Here is a 20,969-nt window from a genome sequence, read left to right on the forward strand (position 1 = left end):
AAACTATAATTATATCCTTAATTTTAAACAAACATTAAATTAATTCTAGACAATTGATAAAAAAAATTTGCACACATTTTAGTGATATAGCGGCCAAAAAAGTCTATAACTTTTTAGATATACTATTATATTTCAGAAATGTATTACAATGAATGATTAGTACAAAGTTCTCAAATGTTACACATCTAAACACTAAAATTTCCCGAGAAAAATGAACTGGTTGTGTATTGGCCTAAACCCAACTCGTCTTTTTTTATTTATTTTAAATAACAGAAGATTTGTGACCGAATTTCGTAATTCTCCTATAGCCGAAACCACAACATGTAATATCAGTTTCCCTACCATTCAAACCCGTAAACCCAACTCGTCACTCAATTCGTTAACTACGTTAAAAAGGTTTAATTTATGATTAGAGAGTGAGGCAAAGAGAGAAAAATATCGAGATGACAAATGCACAAGGACCGAAGAACGATGGAAGAATGGAGAAAGCATGTGAGTAAATTGTTAGGACGAGACTTTTTCTTCTGTTTTGTAACGTTTCCGTAGCTTAGCTAAACTACAGTTTCTTACTCCTACTTGATAAACGATTCAGTACATGGTCTGGTACACCCTAAGCGAGAAATAAGACAGGGAGACCCACTCTCCCCGTACTTATTCATTCTCTGTGGTCAAGTATTATCTGGTCTATGTCAAAAGCCGGAAAGAGACGGTACCTTTCAAGGTATCAAAGTGGCAAGGGGCAGTCCAAGGGTTAATCATCTGCTTTTTGCAGATGATACTAGTCCTGGGAAGCGGGTCGGATCCGTCCCGCCTGACCCGCCCCGCTGCGGGTATGAGTCAAATTTTTTTTTAAAAAAAATTACCCGCTTGACCCGCTAAGAGTTATACAAGACGCCCGCACCCGCCCCGCATTAATCAAGCGGGTCTCGCGGGTAACCCACCAGAATCAAGAAATTTTTTTTTTTTGGCCAAATCACAAAAAAACATGACAACACACATAAAACGTAATATAAGTCTCAAAGTTTCAACAACAAGACATAAATTTAAGTTTCAACAGACACCACGCCATAGGTTTAAGTTCTAAAGAACAGGAAACAGCACAAAAAACATAAGTTCTTATCCATACTGAAATCGAACTTAGATACATAGAGGTCTTCATTCTTGTTTTTGCCACGACCTCAAATTGATCAGTTGCCTAAATGGTAAAATAGTTCAGTATACGATCATCAAATAAATGAATGAAGGCAAATGACTAATAAACTATCACTTACACGTCTATGCAAACGTCACAGACATCAAGATTTCCTCTTGATCACTAGATTCAACAGCCTCTGTTTCTGTCCAAAACCAACATAACATTTCATGAATGAAGACTCTGTTGCTGTACAATATGAGTGCTAAACTATGAATCAAGTAAACTTACAACTGTCATATGGTTCAAAGCCGCCGAGGCAATTACGAGCATAGATCAGTGCTTGAACATTTTGTGGGAGGTGACAGCTAACTTGAATCCTCTGAAATTTCATGAGGTAAGCTCGACCCCTCACTAACAACACTCGGATATGTTGTTATTATTCCACCATCAGCTCTATTTTGTTGGTCTGAATCCATGTTAGTACCTGTTCAGAACAAAAATACAAGAGGAAGACTATGAGAACTCAACAATGAGAGAAACAGAGAGTCAGTAAAGACAGAGATCGACAGAGACAGTGAGTCGAGAGAGAGACAGAGATAGTGAGTCGAGAGAGAGACAGAGAGAGACATAGAGTCGGGAGAAACATAGATCGAGAGAGTGAGAGATATAGACATATAGTTGACTAGTTGAGAGAGAGAAAGATCGGCATATACCTTGTCCTTGAACGAGAGAGAGAGAGAGAGAGATGCAGAGAGTCCACTCTAGAGACACATAGACATGCTGAGAACTGAGAAGTCGAGACTCAGAATGAGAAACAACGATCAGCAGAGAGTGAGCTTCGATTAGGGTTCGGCAGCGAAACGAGACTGAAGCCAACTAGGGCTTTCAGATTTTAATTTTATTCCCCTGAAAAGTTAAAACATCACACAGTTACAACCTAAGACTAAACAACGACACACATTAACAACCTAAAACGCAAAAACAACACAAACTTAAAACCAAAACCACATGTTTCTCAACATATGCGGGTGCCCGCTAACCCGCTACCAGAATTATTAAGACCCGCGCCCGCCCCGCTATCTTCTGGCACAATCCGCCTGACCCGCATTTTTTAAAACCCAATTTTTTTGGGCCCGCACCCGCCCCGTAGCGGGCCAAATGGGCCGGGTTCCGCGGGTAAAGAGTCAAATTCCCGGCGCTAGATGATACCATGTTCTTCTGCCAAACGTCCCAGACCAGTTGCAATAAGCTGAAGATCGTCCTTGAGAGGTACGAGAAAGCTTCGGGCAGAAAATAAATGTCGACAAATCCTCCATCACGTTCTCATCAAAGACACCACCTGAAATAAAAAGAAGCGTCAAAGAAACTCTAGGAATTGACAAAGAAAGAGGATCAGGAAAGTACTTGGGATTACCTGAACATTTCAGGAGGAGGAAAAAGGACTTATTCACGGCCATAGTGGATCGCATCAGACAACAAGCTTCAAGCCGATCAACGAGACACCTATCCAGAGCTGGGAAGCTCACTCTGTTAAAGGCGGTGCTGACAGCAATCCCCACATACACCATGTCTTGCTTTGAGTTACCTGTCAGTTTGTGCAAAAGAATTCAGTCAATTCTAACTAGATTTTGGTGGGACTCATCGGATGGGACAAGACGAATGTGTTGGGTAGCATGGGACAAGCTGACTAAACCAAAAGACAGAGGAGGACTAGGACTTAGAGACATACAACTGTTCAACCAAGCTCTTCTTGCTAAGCAGGCTTGGCGACTGCTTACGAATCCGGAATGTCTCCTAGCTAGGGTTCTACTAGGAAAATATTGCCACAAGAGGTCATTCTTAGAAGTAGAACTACCGGCAGTGTGCTCTCATGGGTGGAGAAGTATTTTACATGGCATGGACCTACTTAGACGAAGAGTAGGTAAAGCTATTGGTAACGGGGTCAATACTAAGATTTGGAAAGACTCTTGGATTTCTCTAGACTCAGAGCTGAAACCATACGGACCCATACCAGATCATGCTCTAGACCTAACAATGGCTGATCTCCTTACGACAGACATGAAGTGGAATAAGAAGAGAGTGGAAGAACTCTTACCTCAGGTGGCTACAGAAGTTCAACTCCTTCATCCTGGCCATGCAAACACAGAGGATATCTTCATATGGCAACCGCTACAGTCTGGTACCTATACCACAAAGTCTGGTTACTACGCAGTTTCTACAAAAGAGTTAACACCTCTAGATGAGACCATAGAAACATTTGGATGAATCAAAGATGTATGGTCTGCAAAATGCTCACCAAAGATGAAGCTTTTCTTGTGGTCAATCATCAACGAAGCCATACCGCTGGGAGAGCAACTGCAAAAACGTGGAATTAACTCAGATGTGCGGTATATCAAATGTAAAGGTAGTGAAACGGTGATGCACACCTTTTTCTCTTGACCTTTTGCTCAAGAAGTCTGGAAGCTAATCCCCCTGAGACAAGTAGTTCACCTAGCTACGGACATAAACTTCAAGCAAGCTCTAGTTGAATTCAGGACCACAGTCTGTTTTCCTCCATCAGGGATTGCAATGACGGTCCTCCCTTGGGTCCTTTGGGCAATTTGGTCGACTCGCAACTTGCATGTCTTTGAGAATTGGATTCTATCACCTATGGAAACAACGACAAAAGCTCCGAATCTAGGAAGAGAATGGAACAATGCACAACAACAGATTCAATCGGTGAAGAAAGTGATACCTACATCAAGAAGATCGACAGGAAACACTGGTGAAAGCGGCGCCTACACGACATGCAGATCTGATGCGGCATACGATAAGAGATCAAAACGGGCAGGAATCGCTTGGATCTTCTCTAATGGAAACAGAACTCACCTTAGCTATGGTTCAGCTACGCTTGAATCGATCACCTCACCACTAGTAGCGGAAGCAATTGCGCTCCGATCTGGTCTCCTCTCTGCAGTGGAACTTGAGCACCAAAAGCTCAAAGCTTTCTCTGACAACCTAACGCTCATCAGAACCATCAACAACGACATGCAGGTAAAAGAGATCTTTGGTATTGTCAAAGATATCCAAAGGATCTCATATGCTTTTGTCGAGATATCATTCTCTCATCTCTCCCGATCGCTGAATGTGGAAGCGGATCGTTTAGCAAAACTCTCTCTATTTCCTTCTCGTGTATCTGACCCATCCATGGACTAAAACTACTTTGGGCCTGAAGCCTTTTTCTAATTAAAGAGCAAGTGTTACAAAAAAAAAAAAAGCTAAACTAAAGTTTCTATTTCAGGAATGTTTTCCTCTCTTCCCTTTCCACGCTTTTTATTTCTTCTTTGTTAAATTTCTATATTTACAAATTTTATCAAAACTAAAAACTAATAGGCCTTTTGCCCATCTTACCCTAATACCTGAGCGAGGCTTGAGTTATCCAGAACAAAAAGCCCCGGAAAACAAAAATTGTATGCATGCATAAGCATAACGCTTTAAGGGTGTCTATGTAAAGTATACTGATGTGTCTTAGATTGAAATCTGGGTGGTCATAATACCACTGTTCCCAAAATTCATAAAGTTCTCTCGAAGTTAATGAACATTTGTTATGAAACAGTAGATGTGACTATAGATAGATCAAGCAACAGTTACAAGATTGCAAAGAGAACATCTATTGGTGTATCTTATAGTTCATCATGTTGTGGTGAAGCGATGTCACCTGCAAATATCAGAACGGATATGGTTTGGTCAATGATTCTAACTAATAATACTGAATCAAGGAACAAGGGGGATATGAAAAAACTACTAAACCTGAAACTACATCCTCGAAGAAAAAGTTAATTTCTCTCTCACAGTGTTTTTGCGAGTCCTTACCACACAATGCTCTGATGCTGCAAGAAACAAGACAAGAGTTTATAGTATACATGACGGAAGATCAACCTAATGAGTCATAACAAGTCAAAGAATGATCTTTTTTTTTTGTCACGATTCAAAGAATGATCTTTAAATAACCTAATGAGTCATGACTTAGCCTCACAATGTATTTGAATTGGTCTATTATCAAGAGTGTTACAAAAAAAAAAAGGTCTATTATCAAGACGAACCTTTTTCAGTAAAAAGGTTTGCACTTCACGCGACAAGCCCACTAAAGGCCTAAAGCTTTCAGAATTGGCTGCAAAATCGGAAGGGTTGTGTTCTCTTAGCACCTATATAAACAAATTTGTGTAATAGAGATCACTGGAAAAATATCCTCAATCTCTCAATATCGTCTTGTTACTTTATTAACCACCAGAATCGCTGAATGGGGATCACGTCATCCATCTAATTTCCGCCGGCAAAACCGGAGCAAGAGAAACCGGAAGATTATAGTGATTGGCCATATTCTGTGAGAACTAATGGAGATTTGTTGAAAAAGAACATCCATGGCTTGTTCCCACCGAGAGCAGGGGAATCATCAACTGAGGAAGAAGCCGCAGAAGCTAGGTATTTCGAGTTCATGAGAGGAGGCGGTTGCAAAGATGTTTTTAACGCTCTGGAAGATTGTGAAAGACCTCGTAGCACTAAGTGTAAGGAGATCGATGGGATGTTGTTCAATTGTATGTATTCTCACCCTGATTACTATCAACCGGTTATCGCTCTGTGGGAAGCTTTTTACAAACAGTTAGCCAAGGAACTCGATGTCTTTCATGCGAAAAAACAAAGAGAGGAGAGCTTTGAGAAAGCTAATCTCTTTAAGGGCTTTAAGAGATTCTAAGTTTTTTTTTTCTTTTTTAAATAATGTATTTCAACAGTAGCATTAATAGTTTTCCTTGTAATTTTGGTGATGCCTATGAATGCTATTTTTCTTAACATCTGTTTAAGATTTATACTTGGAAGATTGTGAAAGACCTCGTAGCACTAAGTGTAAGGAGATCGCTGGGATGCTGTTCAATTGTATGTATTCTCACCCTGATTACTATCAACCGATTATCGCTCTGTGGGAATTTTTTTACAAACAGTTAGCCAAGGATCTCGAGGTCTTTCCCGTGAAGAAACAAAGAGGGGAGAGCTTTGAGAAAGCTAATCTCTTTAAGGGCTTTAAGAGATTCTTAAAGAATGTATTTCAATAGTAGCATTAATAGTTTTCTTTGTAACTTTGGCGATGCCCATGAATGTTATTTTTTTTAACATCTGTTTAAGATTATACTAGAACTAGCTTATGACCCATCTTTTTCGAAAAGGTATGTATATTTTTTGTTTATTTTTATTTTAGAAATTTTTAATGTTCATATATTTGTTTCTCTTTATAATCACATTTGTGTTTTTATTTGTAATCATATTTGTGTTTAAATCTTAATCAAGATCTATATTATAAAAAATAGATGTTTAAAAGTTGATCCGGCCTATGCTTGGTTCTTTGTAATCATATGCATATATGCCCGTTTCTTTGTAATCATATTTGTCAGTTCTAGATCTTGATCCGCATGTACAATGTTGGTTTGTAATTTTTTGTTTCTATAAATATGTAACATTTTTTGTAATTTTTTCTTATCTGTTAAAGAAATTTAATTTATATGTTTGTCTATAATATTTTTTTAAAAAATTATTAGTAAAAGATTTTGATAATTGTATTGAATTTGTGAGGTTGAATAACTATATAATTGTGACATGACTATTTCATACATTAATTTTGTATTTTTATTCCTAAACAGTGATTAATTTTTAAAAAATAATAATAACAAAGTTATAGTTATAACTTTGTTTAGTAATCAAATAGTAAACGTGAAAACTGTTTTTGGCAAATACGTTACAGCTTAATTGGTGTGATACCATGTATATAAACATTTTATATTCATCTTGGTTCTATAGCATCCGCCATCCGGTATACACATATTTATTAAATATGTTAACTCTTTATCAAACATAACATATGTACACTTCGTTGTTTGATACATTGAAGATGTAATAGGCTAATAGCTAATGAATTATATAGAAACAACTAGTTGATGGTCCGTACCTGTGCGGATTAATATATATATACACCTAAAAATTTTCAATTCTAATGTTTATTTTTTATACAAAATTAATTATTAAATTAGATACAAATTTTTAATTAATATTATAAATTATAAAACTTCAATATTCATATTAATAATCAATGAATTAAATTATATTTTTGTTTTATATTTTTATTTTATAGAATATGGATGTTAGATCTAAAAAAACTATAGTAATAAAATTAGACAACTTGGATTTGAAATTAAAAACTTATTTTTTATATATATTTATTTTATTTGTGGACTGAAAAAAATTCAATGGCACTGAAAGAAAATATTTATAAACAATCACAACCCATAAAACATCAACAAAATAACAATAGCCAACAAACATTATATATTCTCTATAATTTAGATTTTAAAAACATTGAACAAAAACACAAAAATAATTGATTACAAAATACTATCTCTGTATTCTCTTAGATAATATTTATATTATGTTTATTATTTAACAAATTTTTAGTGTTATTTAATGTTTTAATTCTAATTTTTCAAGTTTCTATATGTTTTTAAATATTTTAAGTTAATTTTCATATTAGCATAATTTTATTTGTGATTTTGATGTTTGGTCACGTACAAATACAAATTAATTTATTTTAAGTTAAGAATATTATTGTTTAACTTAATTAGATAATTTATAGTTTACGACGTATTTTTATTGACTTTTTACTTTTAATCTTAACTTTAATATTGTAATATTTATTTGGATCATGTTTTCAATAAGAATCAGAAAATGACTATAATAATAGTTGTTAACACCATAAAATAAAAATAAAATAAACATAATTATGATATTATCGATAGATATTGTTAATATCTATTTATTAATTAAATGTCCCAAATATCATGATAAATATATATATTATTTACGAAAATAAGAGCTCGTGAACAAACATATCATAAATAAGAACTCGTGAACAAACATATCATAAATAAGACACATCAATAAAAATAAAATATGATATAGAAAATATACAGACTAAAAATACATTTTCATATTGACGTCCCTATATTTTTTTAAATTCTTTGAAATCATTATTTGTTGACTTTTTGGAAAATCATTACAGGGTATGATTTTGGTTGTTATATAAAAATTTGTCTTAAAAAGCACAGGAGTATTTTTATATTTTATGGTATAATCACTGAAAGTAAAATTATACAGAATAAAAGAATCCCGTTGAGATAATGTATATAGAAAATTACCAAAAAAAAACAAGTCGCCAAAAGAATATTTTTCAACAGAAGCATGAGTCCTAGTTCCCTACAAATTAAATTTCAAATAAGTGACTCACACCAAATCATATAATTAATGTGAATCAAAAATGAAATAAATTAATATATTTACAATGACACCAATACCAATTCAATTGAAACAAATTTTGACTTTTTCATGATTCTAAAGTAGCAACACCTTTACTCTAATTTTATAGTAATCTTTAACCGACTCATTAACTCTAATAAGAAAAAATGAAATGGGGTTCTTTTTCAAAAAGAGAACATTTGAAAGTGTTTCATATTATTTAAAAATGAAGTTTTGTAAGTTTTGTGTGTATTTCCCTTCAAACGTAGGATGAGAATATATACTATCATAGCATAGTGTTGACAAATAATTATAATACATTATTAAGATGGATACTAAGATAAGATAAATATCACTTATACATTATCTATACTATCATAAAATGATAAAGTATAATAAAAAATAGATTATGTTCCACATCCAGTAACAAATATAATTTTAAATTACCACTAACAAATATGATTTTAAAACAGAATAATAAGAATTGGTTACAAAATTTATTTAAAAATTATATATCTAATTACAAATCTTGAAATGGTTATATTATTTAAATTAATAAATTAATGACTCAGAGAAAACTAATAACAAATTAATGACTTAGCTAAATCCTAATAAAAACATGAAAAATAGCAAAATTAAGTAAAATCATGGAGAACGTGACAAATAAACAAAATCAAAATAATTATATATCTAGTTACAAAGTTTATAGTTATATTATTTAAATTAATAAATTAATTACTCAGCTAAAAACTAATAATAATTTAATGACTATGCTATAACCTAATAAAAATATGACAAATAAGCAAAAATAACTAAAATCGTGGAGAACATGACACATAAGCAATATCAAAATAATTATATACATGGTTTCAAATTTCATAGTTATATTATTTAAATTAATAAATTATTGACTAAGAAAAAAAATATTAATAAATTAATGACTCAGTTTAAACCTAATTAAAACATGACAAATAAGTAAAATTACCTAAAATCATGGAAATAATGACAAATAAACAAAATCACTTCATAAATAATAGTATAGATCCCTGTTCGGAAACTCGCTAGGCGTTCCTCGTACGCTCGGGTTACGTCTAGCGCCGAATGAAAAAATCAAAGATTTTACGGGGATTAATCGGCGATTTGTTTTGGTTATATATAATACATTTGTAAAAGATACAATCATGATTACATAGTTCAGCGGTTCGGAGTTCTCCTAACTTAATATCGAACCCGAGTTCGAAGCAAGAAGGAGACATTTTTGGATGTTTTTCAATGTTTTTAATGTTTAACTTAAATGAAGATAATTTGGTTATTTACTCATTGTCTTCCTCTTTACAGTTTTAGGTTTTCTGCAAATTTACATTCGACGTCTCTTCTTTTTTGACGAGTTTTAGACCAAATTTCTTCATTTTCTGCTGTTTTCTTGCAAACATCATAAATCTTATGAATATTAATCGATTCGTTGGGAAAAACAAGCAATAATTTAGATCTTTTTTTTGAGATCCGATATTATACTATAGATAGATAATCAAATATTATCAAAACTAAAAAATAATAGGCCTTTGCCCATCTTACCCTAATACCTGGTCTAGGCGTGAGTTATCCAGAATAAAAAGCCACGGAAAACAAATATTGTATTCATGCATAACGCTTTGGGGGTGTCTATGTAAAGTATACTGATGTGTCTTAGATTGAAATCTGAGTGGTAATAATACCACTGTTCCCAAAATTCATAAAGTTCTCTCGAAGTTACTGAACATTTGTTATGTATGAAACAGTATATGTGACTATGGCCTGTTCGTTTAGCTATCACGCGACCTGCGACATACGACCTACGACTTATCGCATGTCGCAGGTTGTTGTTTGCTTTGCTGTTGCATAACCTACGATTGGTCGTATGTCGCAGATTGTTGTTCGTTTTGATGTCGCGCGACTAATCTGTTCGTTTAGCTATCACGCGACCTACGACATGCGACTTATCGCACGTCGCAGGTTGTTGTTCATTTTGCTGTCGCATAACATGCGACCTGCGATTGGTCGCATGTCGCAGGTTGTTGTTCGTTTTGATATCGCGCGACTGATCGTACGACCAGTCGCGGGTTCCCATTCAAGTCGCCCGAAAAAACAGCGACTAAAAATTAAGAAAATTTTGATAGGGCGACTGGTCGCAGGTCGCAGATCGCAGGTCGCGCGACACGTAAACAAACATAGTTTTAGTCGCAGATCGCAGGTTTAGTCGCAGGTCGCAAATCGCAGGTCGCGCGACACATAAACGAACGTAATTTTAGTTGCAAGTCGCAGGTCGCGCAACACGTAAACGAACATGCCCTATAGATAGATCAAGCAACAGTTACAAGATTACAAAGAGTATCTTTTGGTGTATCTTATAGTTCATCATGTTGTGAAGCGACGTCACCTGCAAATATCAAAACGGATATGGTTTGGTCAATGATTCTAAGCAAATAATACTGAATCAAGGAACAAGTGAGATGTGAAAAACTACTAAACCTGAAACTAAATCCTTGAAGAAAAACTTGATCTCTCTCTCAGCTGATGGTGTTGAATCAGAGCCGTGCACACAATTTCTCTGAGAGTCCTTACCACATAATGCTCTGATACTGCAAGAAACAAGACAAGAGTTTATAGTATACATGACGGAAGATCAACCAAATGAGTCATAACAAGTCAAAGAATGATCTTCAAATAACCTAATGAGTCATAACTTAGCCTCACAATGTATTTGCAAATTCAAGAAACAAAAAGAGAATAAATAAACTCAGAGAAGGAGGTGTTTGAGAGCAAAATAAATTCAAACCTGTGAGGATGAGAAATCTTAGCCTTTTGCGCATCAGTAGGCCCGATTAAACCACGCCAATCAGAAACAGCGTCTCTCTTCTCCAACACCATCACCACCACAGGACCACTTATCACATACAGTAGTTCACACGCATTAGCGAAAGCAGACAAAAGCAAAGATGCACTTATAGTGTTAGCACCAAAACTCGCTCACCTTGTCATGTAAGAAACAAGATGAGGAAAAAAGCTCCTTGACGAGTGCTCGTCGTAAAACGCAGAGGCTGTCTCCTTGTCCAGCTGAGTAAGCCTCTCCTTGACGATATTGAAACCAGCCTCGACAACGATCCTTTTGATTTCTTCAGTGTAGTTACCAGAGACTCCATCTGGCTTTATCATAGCCAATGTTCTCTCTTTACCTAAACACCTAAACAGTTTTTAGCTCATCAAATCGGATAACAAAAAAGTTCAAACAAGTTAACAAAACACTAATCAGTTGACATTTGGAATAAGCTAACAGCTACGAGATTCATCCAGCGACAAGAGTTTTCAATTGGATCTAAAACCGAACTCGCAGATCGAATCCAACAGAGTTCACAGACCAAACCGATAAAAACCCTAGCTTTCTAGCTCACCTGACCCACGGCGACAAGGAGACAGAGACGAGAACGAGGAGGAGCACTAGGTGAGCTGCGAATCCCGACATCAACTTGATCGGAGTTCAGAAACGGCGCGGTGGATGTCAGGCAATACACGGCGGGAATAAAACTGGAGTTCGGGGTAGCTAACGGCGAGTTGAGTTTTCTCCTCCGGCAAGCGGCAGTTAAACTCTAAAACGCGCTTTTAAAATTACTCGATCACGATTGAATCTTTTTACAATCAATCCGTTTTCTCAATTTGGGCCAATTAAGCTATTTAAAATTAAGCCCACCAACGTATCTCTTTAAATCTATCTATCTATCTATATATATAATAATAAAATAGAGTTTTCTCTTACCTCAGCTCTCCACATCAGCTTTTGTTGACACGTGGCATGATCTTTTCGATCATTAAAAATGTTCTTTTCTGTTTTAGTGGGCTTCGGTTTTTAAGTGTCAATCAGTGGCCCGCTAATTTGTTTCTCATATTGGACCTGGATTTATTTAGCGTTTCTTTCAGTAGATGTTAGAGGAGTATCGCTTTGCGTCTCACCTATCCCAGCAACGTTTCTGTGACGTTTGCAGTTTCCGTTTTCACTTCCATTAATACGGCGTCTCTTAATCCATTCATCGAAAACCCAGTTTCTAGATCCTCTATACCGACAAGAAAGTCCAAAGGAGTTTAGATCTTGAAGCTTTGATATATAGATTACGATTAAGATTGTAGAGTCAAGAACCAAAAGATGAGTGATACAGAGGGGGCCAGGAATGATCTAAGATGACCTTTCATACACACAAGGAGTTGGTGTCAGATGGGTTCAAGAGAGTCGCGTATGATGGGTTCGTCTCAAGTTATCAGTGACAGCTCTATCTATGTTTTTGCATGTGGTCTGATCGCTACTCTTAGTCATATTCAATTCGGTTTCACTGTAAGAAGAAAGTTCAACCCTTTCAACTTTTTTTTTCCATTTGTAGAGAGTTGTGACTGATTTGTATGGTTTGGGTCCAGTGTGATTATTATTCTCCAACAGAAGTTGCGATCACTAAGGATCTCGGTTTAACTACTGTATCTGAGGTAATTAACCAATTTTTCTGTCTAGAACTGTCTGGTTTATTCTTTGTCTGACTTTGATCTCTTGTCCATGTATTAATACTTTATGTTTGGTTCTCTATCCAATGAGGGTGGTATGGTTGGTGCAATTGCCAGTGGTCAGACCGCATAATACATTGGATGAAAAGGGGTATTGTGTAGTTTCCAGAGTATTAAATTACTCTGTTTTGAATATTGATCCAGCTAATGACAACTTCCTTGCTTGCTTAGTTACTTAGCCCTTTAATTGTGTGTTTTCTTGGACAGTCTCTGATGATTGCTGGTTGGTTTGCATATCATTTGCAAAAGTGAGTGTTTGTTGTTTTCCAGTTTCTTTATTTGACCTCATTCTGAAATTGTTAGATTGGCCTTACATCATACTAGTTTTGTAGGATATTTTTTTTCTTTACAGGGAAGACATTTAGACGGCTTTGGTGTTGGGATCATTTAGTGGATAGTAGTCCTTAGATCTGGCTTACTTAGATCTCAATGGAACATCTATCACTGGCTATAGTTTTTGTATCGCTCTAACACATGTGTTATGTTGGGTTATTACACAGGCGAGAGGTTTAAAGAAGCATATGAAGAGGCTCAATGCTCCTAAATATTGGATGCTTGACAAACTTGGTGGTGCATTTGTTTATCTTCTGCTACGAGAACTTCCGTCTTATCTATGATACCAAAGGACGTTTCCGTCTTCACTCCCATCAGGGACGAGGAATCTAAGGTTTTGATCTCTCTTGCTCTTGTCATAATTTAGAGTAATGCTTGACATGAATGTGTACCACCAAGATTTGTTTCTTTTCTTATCTACGGTTTAAGTTTTGCAAGGTTAGAACTATCCAGTTCGAACAAAAGGGCATCCTTTTCCTGAACACATACGATGGTCGCACATTAGTAATGAAACCATTAAGATCGACTTGGAGGAGAACAAGATTGTTGAGTTCATCAAGTTTGATGTCGGGAATGTTGTGATGGTGGTTGGGGGTAGAAACAGAGGGCGTGTTAGTGGGATTAAAAATAGTGTGAAGCATAAGTGAAGCTTTGAGACTATCCACATCCAAGACTCATCAGGACATGAGTTTCCAACAAGGTTGAGGAATGTGTTCACCCTTGGCAAAGGGTCAAGGCCGTGGGTGTATACGTAAGGGTAAGGGTGTTAAGCTTACCATCATTGAAGCAGCCAGGCAAAGGCTCTCGCTAGCCAACATGCTGCTTAAGTTTGTGACTTTGAGCTATTTATTATGTCTTTTTTAGATGACTTTTATTTCACACTCACTTTGTATCTTTCGGTTTGCTTATAAGTTTGAAACTTGTGTTTTTTTTTTCTTAAATCTATTTCAAGTATTAAAAATGGATCCATGAAAAATCTCTAAATAGACCGACTCTCCATATGTTGGTTTGCTGCTCCGTTTTGAATCTTACTTTATTTTATCAAAAGTTTAAAGGTGTCAAACATTTATGTAATTTAATTGATTTGCAAAATAATTATGTACTAGCATGTGACATCTAAAGACAACTTATGCTACGTCCGGGTTTTCTTATATAAATTTTAATATATTTAATCTATTATATTACTATTAGAATATGTAAAAATCATTTTATTTATTTTTACAAAAATATAAATTATAATTTGAATTTTAAATTCTTAGAGTGCAAACGCTAATAATATTGATATATATATACATGTATATATATATTATATGACTTAAAAACTATATGTTGTTGATTTATATCTTTAAAATAATTAAACACTGAATTTTGTTTCTTATAAATTTTATTAATGCTTTAGATATACCTTTCAATTAATTTTATTATTCTATTGCGATAAAATCGTGTAGAATTACATGTTTCAATAAAATTAAATTATTTAATTGGTTCGAGAATGTAAATTTTGGGCTTTGTTAATTTATTGTGTTTCAATCTTTTTTGCAGCATCCTTTTGTAGGATACTGACCTCTCACCCAAATGAAATAGGATGTAAATTAATATATTGTATATTACTTACCGTCACTATTTTGTTGTGAAGAGAAAAGAGTGATTTAATAGATACTAAACTAAATGTTTGAATTTAATTTATGATGTTTCAATTTTTGTTTTTTCAGTAAAAGAATAATAGTTTATTTGAAAAATGTAATTTATTTTTTACTTTTAAGAATATAATTTATTTTTTCTTTTTGAGTTTTCTATATTTCGTTATATCATATTGTAGAAGGCAAATATAGTCTTCATGATTTTAGCTCCAAATATTTTAGTTTCAATATGTTTTTTTGTTGTTCAGTCTCTTAAATTTCTGGTGCACAAAAAACAGTCTCTTAGTTTTATTTTGCGTAGTAGTAGTCATGTTTGGTTTGGACATGTACTCTGTAGCGATAAGTTTGCAGATATGTTTTTATTTTTGAAATTGTGTGGTCCATAACGTTGCACTATGGTTTTGAAGTTATGGTAGTGTTTGCAGATTTTTACCTATGTCCAACTTTATGAACTATTATTTTCTTTGTGTTTTTAGGTTGTATTACTGATTTTGTAAATGTGGAAGCAAAGAAAGTGGTTTTGTTTTATTGATCAATTTTATCCATTATCGACGCGGTAACGTTTTTAGAAGCTTATAACTGTGAAAGAAACTCTTTAGATACATATCTCCACTGTTTATTTCAAAAACCTCAGTCTATGATATTTGCAGCAGAGTCATTTAGGATGATATATCATTACATTCATTTAAAAAATCAATGTTTGGATAATGACAATCCAGAGGCTCAGTACATTAAGGAGTTAAATCAATACTTTTACCACCGCAAATCTATCCATCTTTACCAATCTGCAGATGGAAACTATGACAACGACACATATCTTATGATATATTAATGTTATGCAGAGGCAATTTCGAAGAAGTAAAAAATATGGATAAATTATCCTGAAAAATAGTCAATTCAGGTCCGATCAATGCTAGACCATGATTAAGAATTCACTTAATGGATTCAAAATCATATTGAAGACAGATTATTCAACCAATACATCCACAATAAAGTCCTTAACAGATTACCACATCCATAACTTAAACAAAGCATGCGAAGATTATTACTATTTTAAGAGGATGAATGAATTTATTATCTTCATTCAAAAATATATTCACAAAACAAAAACATGCATTGGTCTATTTTTATTGAATCAATTAGTGAAAATCACTTATGTGATTTCTCTTTGACCTAAGAAACTTCGAAACAAAGTAATACATTACTATTACTAACCACTACCAACTAAATAAAAAAACAATTTTGAACTCATTAGAAAATAAAACATACGAACCCGGCGCGTAGCGCCGGAATACCACTAGTATATATAAAAAGAATGTTTTCTTCTCTCATATAACGCCGCGTCATAAAGTCATTGATTGTGAGTGCGACACTTGTCCTCTTTATCTTAAACTCATCGTTTCATTAACTTTTAATGTGGGCTGCTGCGTTTCATAACTGTTTACAGTTTAGTGGGCTTTTTGTTCAAACCGTGATATTGCCCAAATACAGAGAGATAGCCAATATAATAAAAACATATGTAAAAACTGAAACTTTGGAAACGAGAAGGAAAAGAAGGAGCGTACTGTGAGTTTCTGGATGCTATTGACTTCGCTTTGGTTGGAGGCGATATCAACAGTGACGGTTCATTTCGCCGCCACCTCCGGTAACTAAATAACATTCAAGAGTTTAAAATTATTGGCGATGAGTTTTGCAGAGTGTGAAGAGGCAGAGGGACGAGGATGATTAGCAACAACACTGAAGAGGTTAAAAAAGAAAATCAAGCCAATTAATAAAAACATTCCACAATTTAAGCGGTGGCGAGTAAATCAGATTGGTTTCTCAATTCCGCTATGACTCGATCAAGAGAGAAATATAGTTTTTTTTTTGTTTAAAGAAATATAGATATTATCAAAGCAAAGATTGCTCCGAACGAATCATAAGAAATAAAGGAAGCAATCAAAGGTTTTTATTTCATTTTTTAATTAGTTATTGAGAATTAACATGAATGGAAGTGCCATACACGCGCAGAGACATGAGTGTTGGTGAGATATGAGATATATATTTTAAACTTAAAAGGAAAATAGACAGGAAACAATGCGTTCAATTTCCATTGGGTCTTTTCTTTTGAGCCTTTTGTTTCAAAGAAAAACGACAGAACATAACCGGATTTACTTCGGTTTAGTTTAGATTCGATTCAGCTTAAATGCATGCATGATTTTAAGCTACACAAGTTTCATTTAATAAATAAATCAACGAAAAATTTTATTGTAAGAAATTGGGTTAATTGATATTCATAAGACAGAAAACAATAAATAATTAAAAATAATTTTATAATTATCTAGCTACTTATATTTATATAATATTTATATATCAAAACAACATAAATATATGATTATAATTAATATTTAAATAAAAAACTCCGGACCGATCCTATTAATCTATATTATAATAGTACAGTTTCCTCTTTCTTAAGATGTCCACGTCAGCAAGTTGTGGGTCCCACGTAACTAAATTTTTGCCACTTCCAACTTGAATCGACCTGAATTGAATTTTGAAAAGAAAAATAAACGTGAATCGAAGCGAGTGTGTATTAGTCGTTGGGCCATTTAATCATTACTCATTCTAAACCATGTGAATTAGTGATAGTGGGCTTGGGAGCCCAAACTAAGAAAATATCTTGTTTAGAGCAGCTCCATCGGGGTGACTAAACCCATGGTGCTTAACAAAACTGAATAAAAAATAAATCAAAAAGCCCAAATTAAGTCAGTACCACTCTTAAAATTGAGCTTTTTAGTTTTGGTAGGGAGCCGTGTCGTGGCGCCTTCTCATTGGACCGCCCATCAATGGTCTCTCTCTCCTTCGTCACGACTCGCAAAAAGTCGATTCATTCTCGACTTCTCCGTCTTCTCTCTCTCGAATCTCGACGACTTTGAAGCGAACCTCGTCGTCTGTCTGGAGCCTCGTCGTCTCTATCCCGAGCCTCGTCATCACTCTGTCTAGCCTCGTTGTATCTCTATTGAGCCTCGTCATCTCTCTCTCGAAGCAAGCTCGTCTCTCTCTCGAAAATCTCGACTTCTCCGTCTTCTCTCTCTTGAATCTCGGTGACTCTGAAGCGAACCTCGTCGTCTGTCTGGAGCCTCGTCGTCTCTGTCCTGAGCCTCGTCGTCTCTCTGTCGATCCTCGTCCTATCTCCGTCGAGCCTCGTCGTCTCTCTCTCGAAGCAAGCTCGTCTCTCTCTCGAAAAACTCAGCGTCTCTCTCGAAGCTCGGCGTCTCTCTCGAAGCTCGGCGTCTCTGAATCAAATCTCGTCGTCTCTCTCTCTCGAGTCTCGTCTCTGTCCCGAACCTCGTCGTCTCTCTATCGAACCTCGTCGTCTCTGTCTCGAACCTCGTATGGAATCTCGTCTCGATCTCCTTATCGGTAACAAATCATCCGTTTGATTTGATGTTTATGTTACTGCTGTCTCGATTTTGGTTTATCGCCCATCCCTTGTCTTTTGTAAAATTAATTTTGAGATTTTTATGATTGTTTCATAATATTGAGGACGGTGAAATCTGTTAGATTACTAGTAGAGTTTTGTTCGACTGTTGAATAGATGAAATGATTGTTTCTGGATCTGATATGCTTAATATTTCCTCTATTTTGTATTAATTAGCGATGGTGGGATTGATTGTTTGTGGAATCGATATGCTTACGTTCTGACTTCTTTTGTCTTAATAAAATTGGTTAAGGCTCTGTGGTTCACATGATCATGTGAACTTGGCCTTGTGATCAATGATATTTAGGTATAGATATACTAAAATACATTAACAACAACAACATTAAAACTTCAACAACTTAAAAACTTCTCTTTAAAACTTCAACATTTACAACACATATAAAGCATCCGCGAAAGCTATTAAAAAACTCCATCTACTTTCCTTTTCCAAAGCCATTATGGATCCTTATACTCAACATTGTTGCTTTCAAAACCTGTTAAACAGTCAACAACCAATCACTCAAAACCCTTATCAGCCTGTCCCTCGTGAGCCAACTGTTGAAGTCTCTGCGTCAGATGCCTCTATGTTCGGATCACAAAGGACTGAAGATGGCAACGAAGATGCAGAGATCTTGTCTGACCGTAAAGAGAGAAGAAAATGGTCACCAACAGAAGATGGGGTGCTGATAAGTGCTTGGCTGAACACCTCGAAAGACCCAGTGGTTGGAAATGAGCAGAAAGCAGTTGCGTTTTGGAAACGCATTGCTGCTTATTTTGCTGTGAGTCTAAAGCTGGATGGCGCGCAAAAGAGGAAGCTAACACACTGTAAAGCGAGATGGATTAAGATTAATGAGGGCGTGTGTAAGTTTGTTAGGTGTTATGAAGCGGCAACGAAGCAGAGATCGAGTGGACAGAACGAGGATGACGTTTTGAAGTTGGCTCACATGATTTTCTTCAATGATCACAAGGCCAAGTTCACACTAGAGCATGCCTGGTTAGAGCTACGCTATGATCAGAAATAGATTGCATCGTCTGCTACCAAGGATAAAGTTCAGTCAAAAAGGAGGAAGTTGGATGACCAGTTTTCAACCTCAGTGCATGTAAGCCACGGAGAGGATGAAGCAATGGCTCGGCCAGAAGGTGTTAAAGCAGCAAAGGCAAGAAGAAAGAAGCCAGTGAGGAAGCAAGCGACTTTGGAAGCGGAACAGAAGGAGAAGATGGAGTTTCAAAGCTTTTGGGAGATTAGGCAGAAAGATTTTGCTTTGAAGGCAACTCTTAACAAACAAAAATTGCTTGAGAGCCTAGTTGCCAAGTCTGAGCCATTAAGTGAACTCGAAATGCAATTAAAAAATAAGCTTATTACTGATCTGTTAGCTTGAGTCTTAAGTTGCAACTCTGTATGTTGTTTCTGTCTTAAGTCTTTAACTTAATTGCATTTGGATGTTTGGATGTTCGAGTCGAGTCTGTATGCTTTACTGTCTTTCTACTATTTATGGTTAATGGATGTTTATGGTTCTGCTTGTTATGTCTCTGTTTTTCATAAATTGAGACTTGTTTTTGCATGGCTTTGTTAGTTTGGACTCATCACGTTTTGCTTGTGTCTATTGCAGGTGGAAAATAAAGCCAAGACTTAACAACTTCTTGTGACAGAAGGAGCCAAGACCGAAGACAACTTGTGACACAATAAACCAAGACATAAACAACTAGCTGTCTCTATTTTTTAATAAATTGTTTTCTATAAGTTGTGAGTCTGTATGTTTTCTACAAGTGTGTGTCGTAAAAACAAGTGGCAAACATATTATTTCTCTTATCTAAGTCTCCCGTTTGGGTTTGTAAAAACAAGTGTCTCATTCTTTCAAACATATCATTTCTGTTTGTTTCTAAGAACAAGTGTCTTCCATTTGTCTCCAAAATCTTTTACCATTTCTCTTTTAATTTCAGAAAATTATATGGCATTTCTAAATTCTGTTTGTCTTACCATTTAACAACAACAACAACTCTCGTTCTCTTACCATTTTAATTTCACAAATCCAAGTCTCCCGTTGTCTTACCATTTCAAAATTTCTTTGGTATTTCTAAATTCAAATTTACATTTCTAAATGGATGCTTCTTCTTCTAATAATTTTGACGACTTTTTGGATGAAAAGTTTGATCAAATTTTCGATCAACAATTCGATAATCTCTTCACTTGGTCACTTGGGCTGAAAATCGTCAAGAAGCATCAAGATCAAAAAAGAAACGAGCTTACATTGAAAAATAACGAGAACAAGGGCACATACAGTTGTGGAACGACTATTTTAGTGAAGATGCAACATATCCTTCTCACATGTTTCGACGCCGTTTTAGAATCAACAAGTCGTTGTTCATGCGTATCGTTGATCGACTCTCCGCTGAAATCTCATACTTTCAACAGAGAAGAGATGCTACTAGAAGTTTCGGTCTCTCTCCGTTACAAAAGGCAACGGCAGCAATTCGTATGATGGCATATGGTTGCCCAGCTGATGCG

The 20,969-nt window shown here is 35.4% G+C and overlaps 2 protein-coding genes across 3 annotated transcripts; one reads left to right on the forward strand and one right to left on the reverse strand.

Annotated features, from left to right (window-relative positions):
* Positions 1-10,680: 10,680 nt before the first annotated feature.
* On the reverse strand, positions 10,681-12,115 carry LOC106309820 (probable nucleoside diphosphate kinase 5). Of its 2 annotated transcripts, none has more exons than XM_013746953.1 (5): positions 11,878-12,115; positions 11,460-11,669; positions 11,265-11,372; positions 10,958-11,067; positions 10,681-10,865 (listed from the first exon to the last, which is right to left on the reverse strand). In XM_013746953.1, the coding sequence occupies exons 1-5, from the start codon at positions 11,946-11,948 to the stop codon at positions 10,834-10,836; spliced, it is 531 nt and encodes a 176-aa protein (XP_013602407.1). In that variant the 5' UTR covers positions 11,949-12,115; the 3' UTR covers positions 10,681-10,833. The 2 variants fall into 2 exon arrangements, with proteins under 2 accessions (XP_013602407.1, XP_013602408.1); XM_013746954.1 differs by having other exon boundaries at positions 11,460-11,661; positions 11,878-12,098.
* Positions 12,116-18,921: 6,806 nt separating this feature from the next.
* On the forward strand, positions 18,922-19,485 carry LOC106308944 (glutathione S-transferase T3-like). Its single transcript, XM_013746045.1, has one exon. It carries the CDS (start codon positions 18,922-18,924, stop codon positions 19,483-19,485), a length of 564 nt encoding a protein of 187 aa, XP_013601499.1.
* Positions 19,486-20,969: the final 1,484 nt, after the last annotated feature.

Source organism: Brassica oleracea, chromosome C8 (genome assembly GCF_000695525.1).
Source record: "Brassica oleracea var. oleracea cultivar TO1000 chromosome C8, BOL, whole genome shotgun sequence".
In the NCBI taxonomy this organism is placed as follows: Eukaryota; Viridiplantae; Streptophyta; class Magnoliopsida; order Brassicales; family Brassicaceae; genus Brassica; species Brassica oleracea.

What these genes read in the sequence shown, in the direction of transcription:
- LOC106309820 (XM_013746953.1), bottom strand. Translation starts at nt 11,948, where the DNA reads ATGTCGGGATTCGCAGCTCACCTAGTGCTCCTCCTCGTTCTCGTCTCT. An exon ending in TCCTTGTCGCCGTGGGTCAG is followed by an intron (nt 11,670 to 11,877) that starts GTGAGCTAGAAA and finishes AAAACTGTTTAG; the next exon opens with GTGTTTAGGTAAAGAGAGAA. An exon ending in AAGATTTCTCATCCTCACAG is followed by an intron (nt 11,068 to 11,264) that starts GTTTGAATTTAT and finishes TGTTTCTTGCAG; the next exon opens with TATCAGAGCATTATGTGGTA.
- LOC106308944 (XM_013746045.1), top strand. Translation starts at nt 18,922, where the DNA reads ATGGATCCTTATACTCAACATTGTTGCTTTCAAAACCTGTTAAACAGT.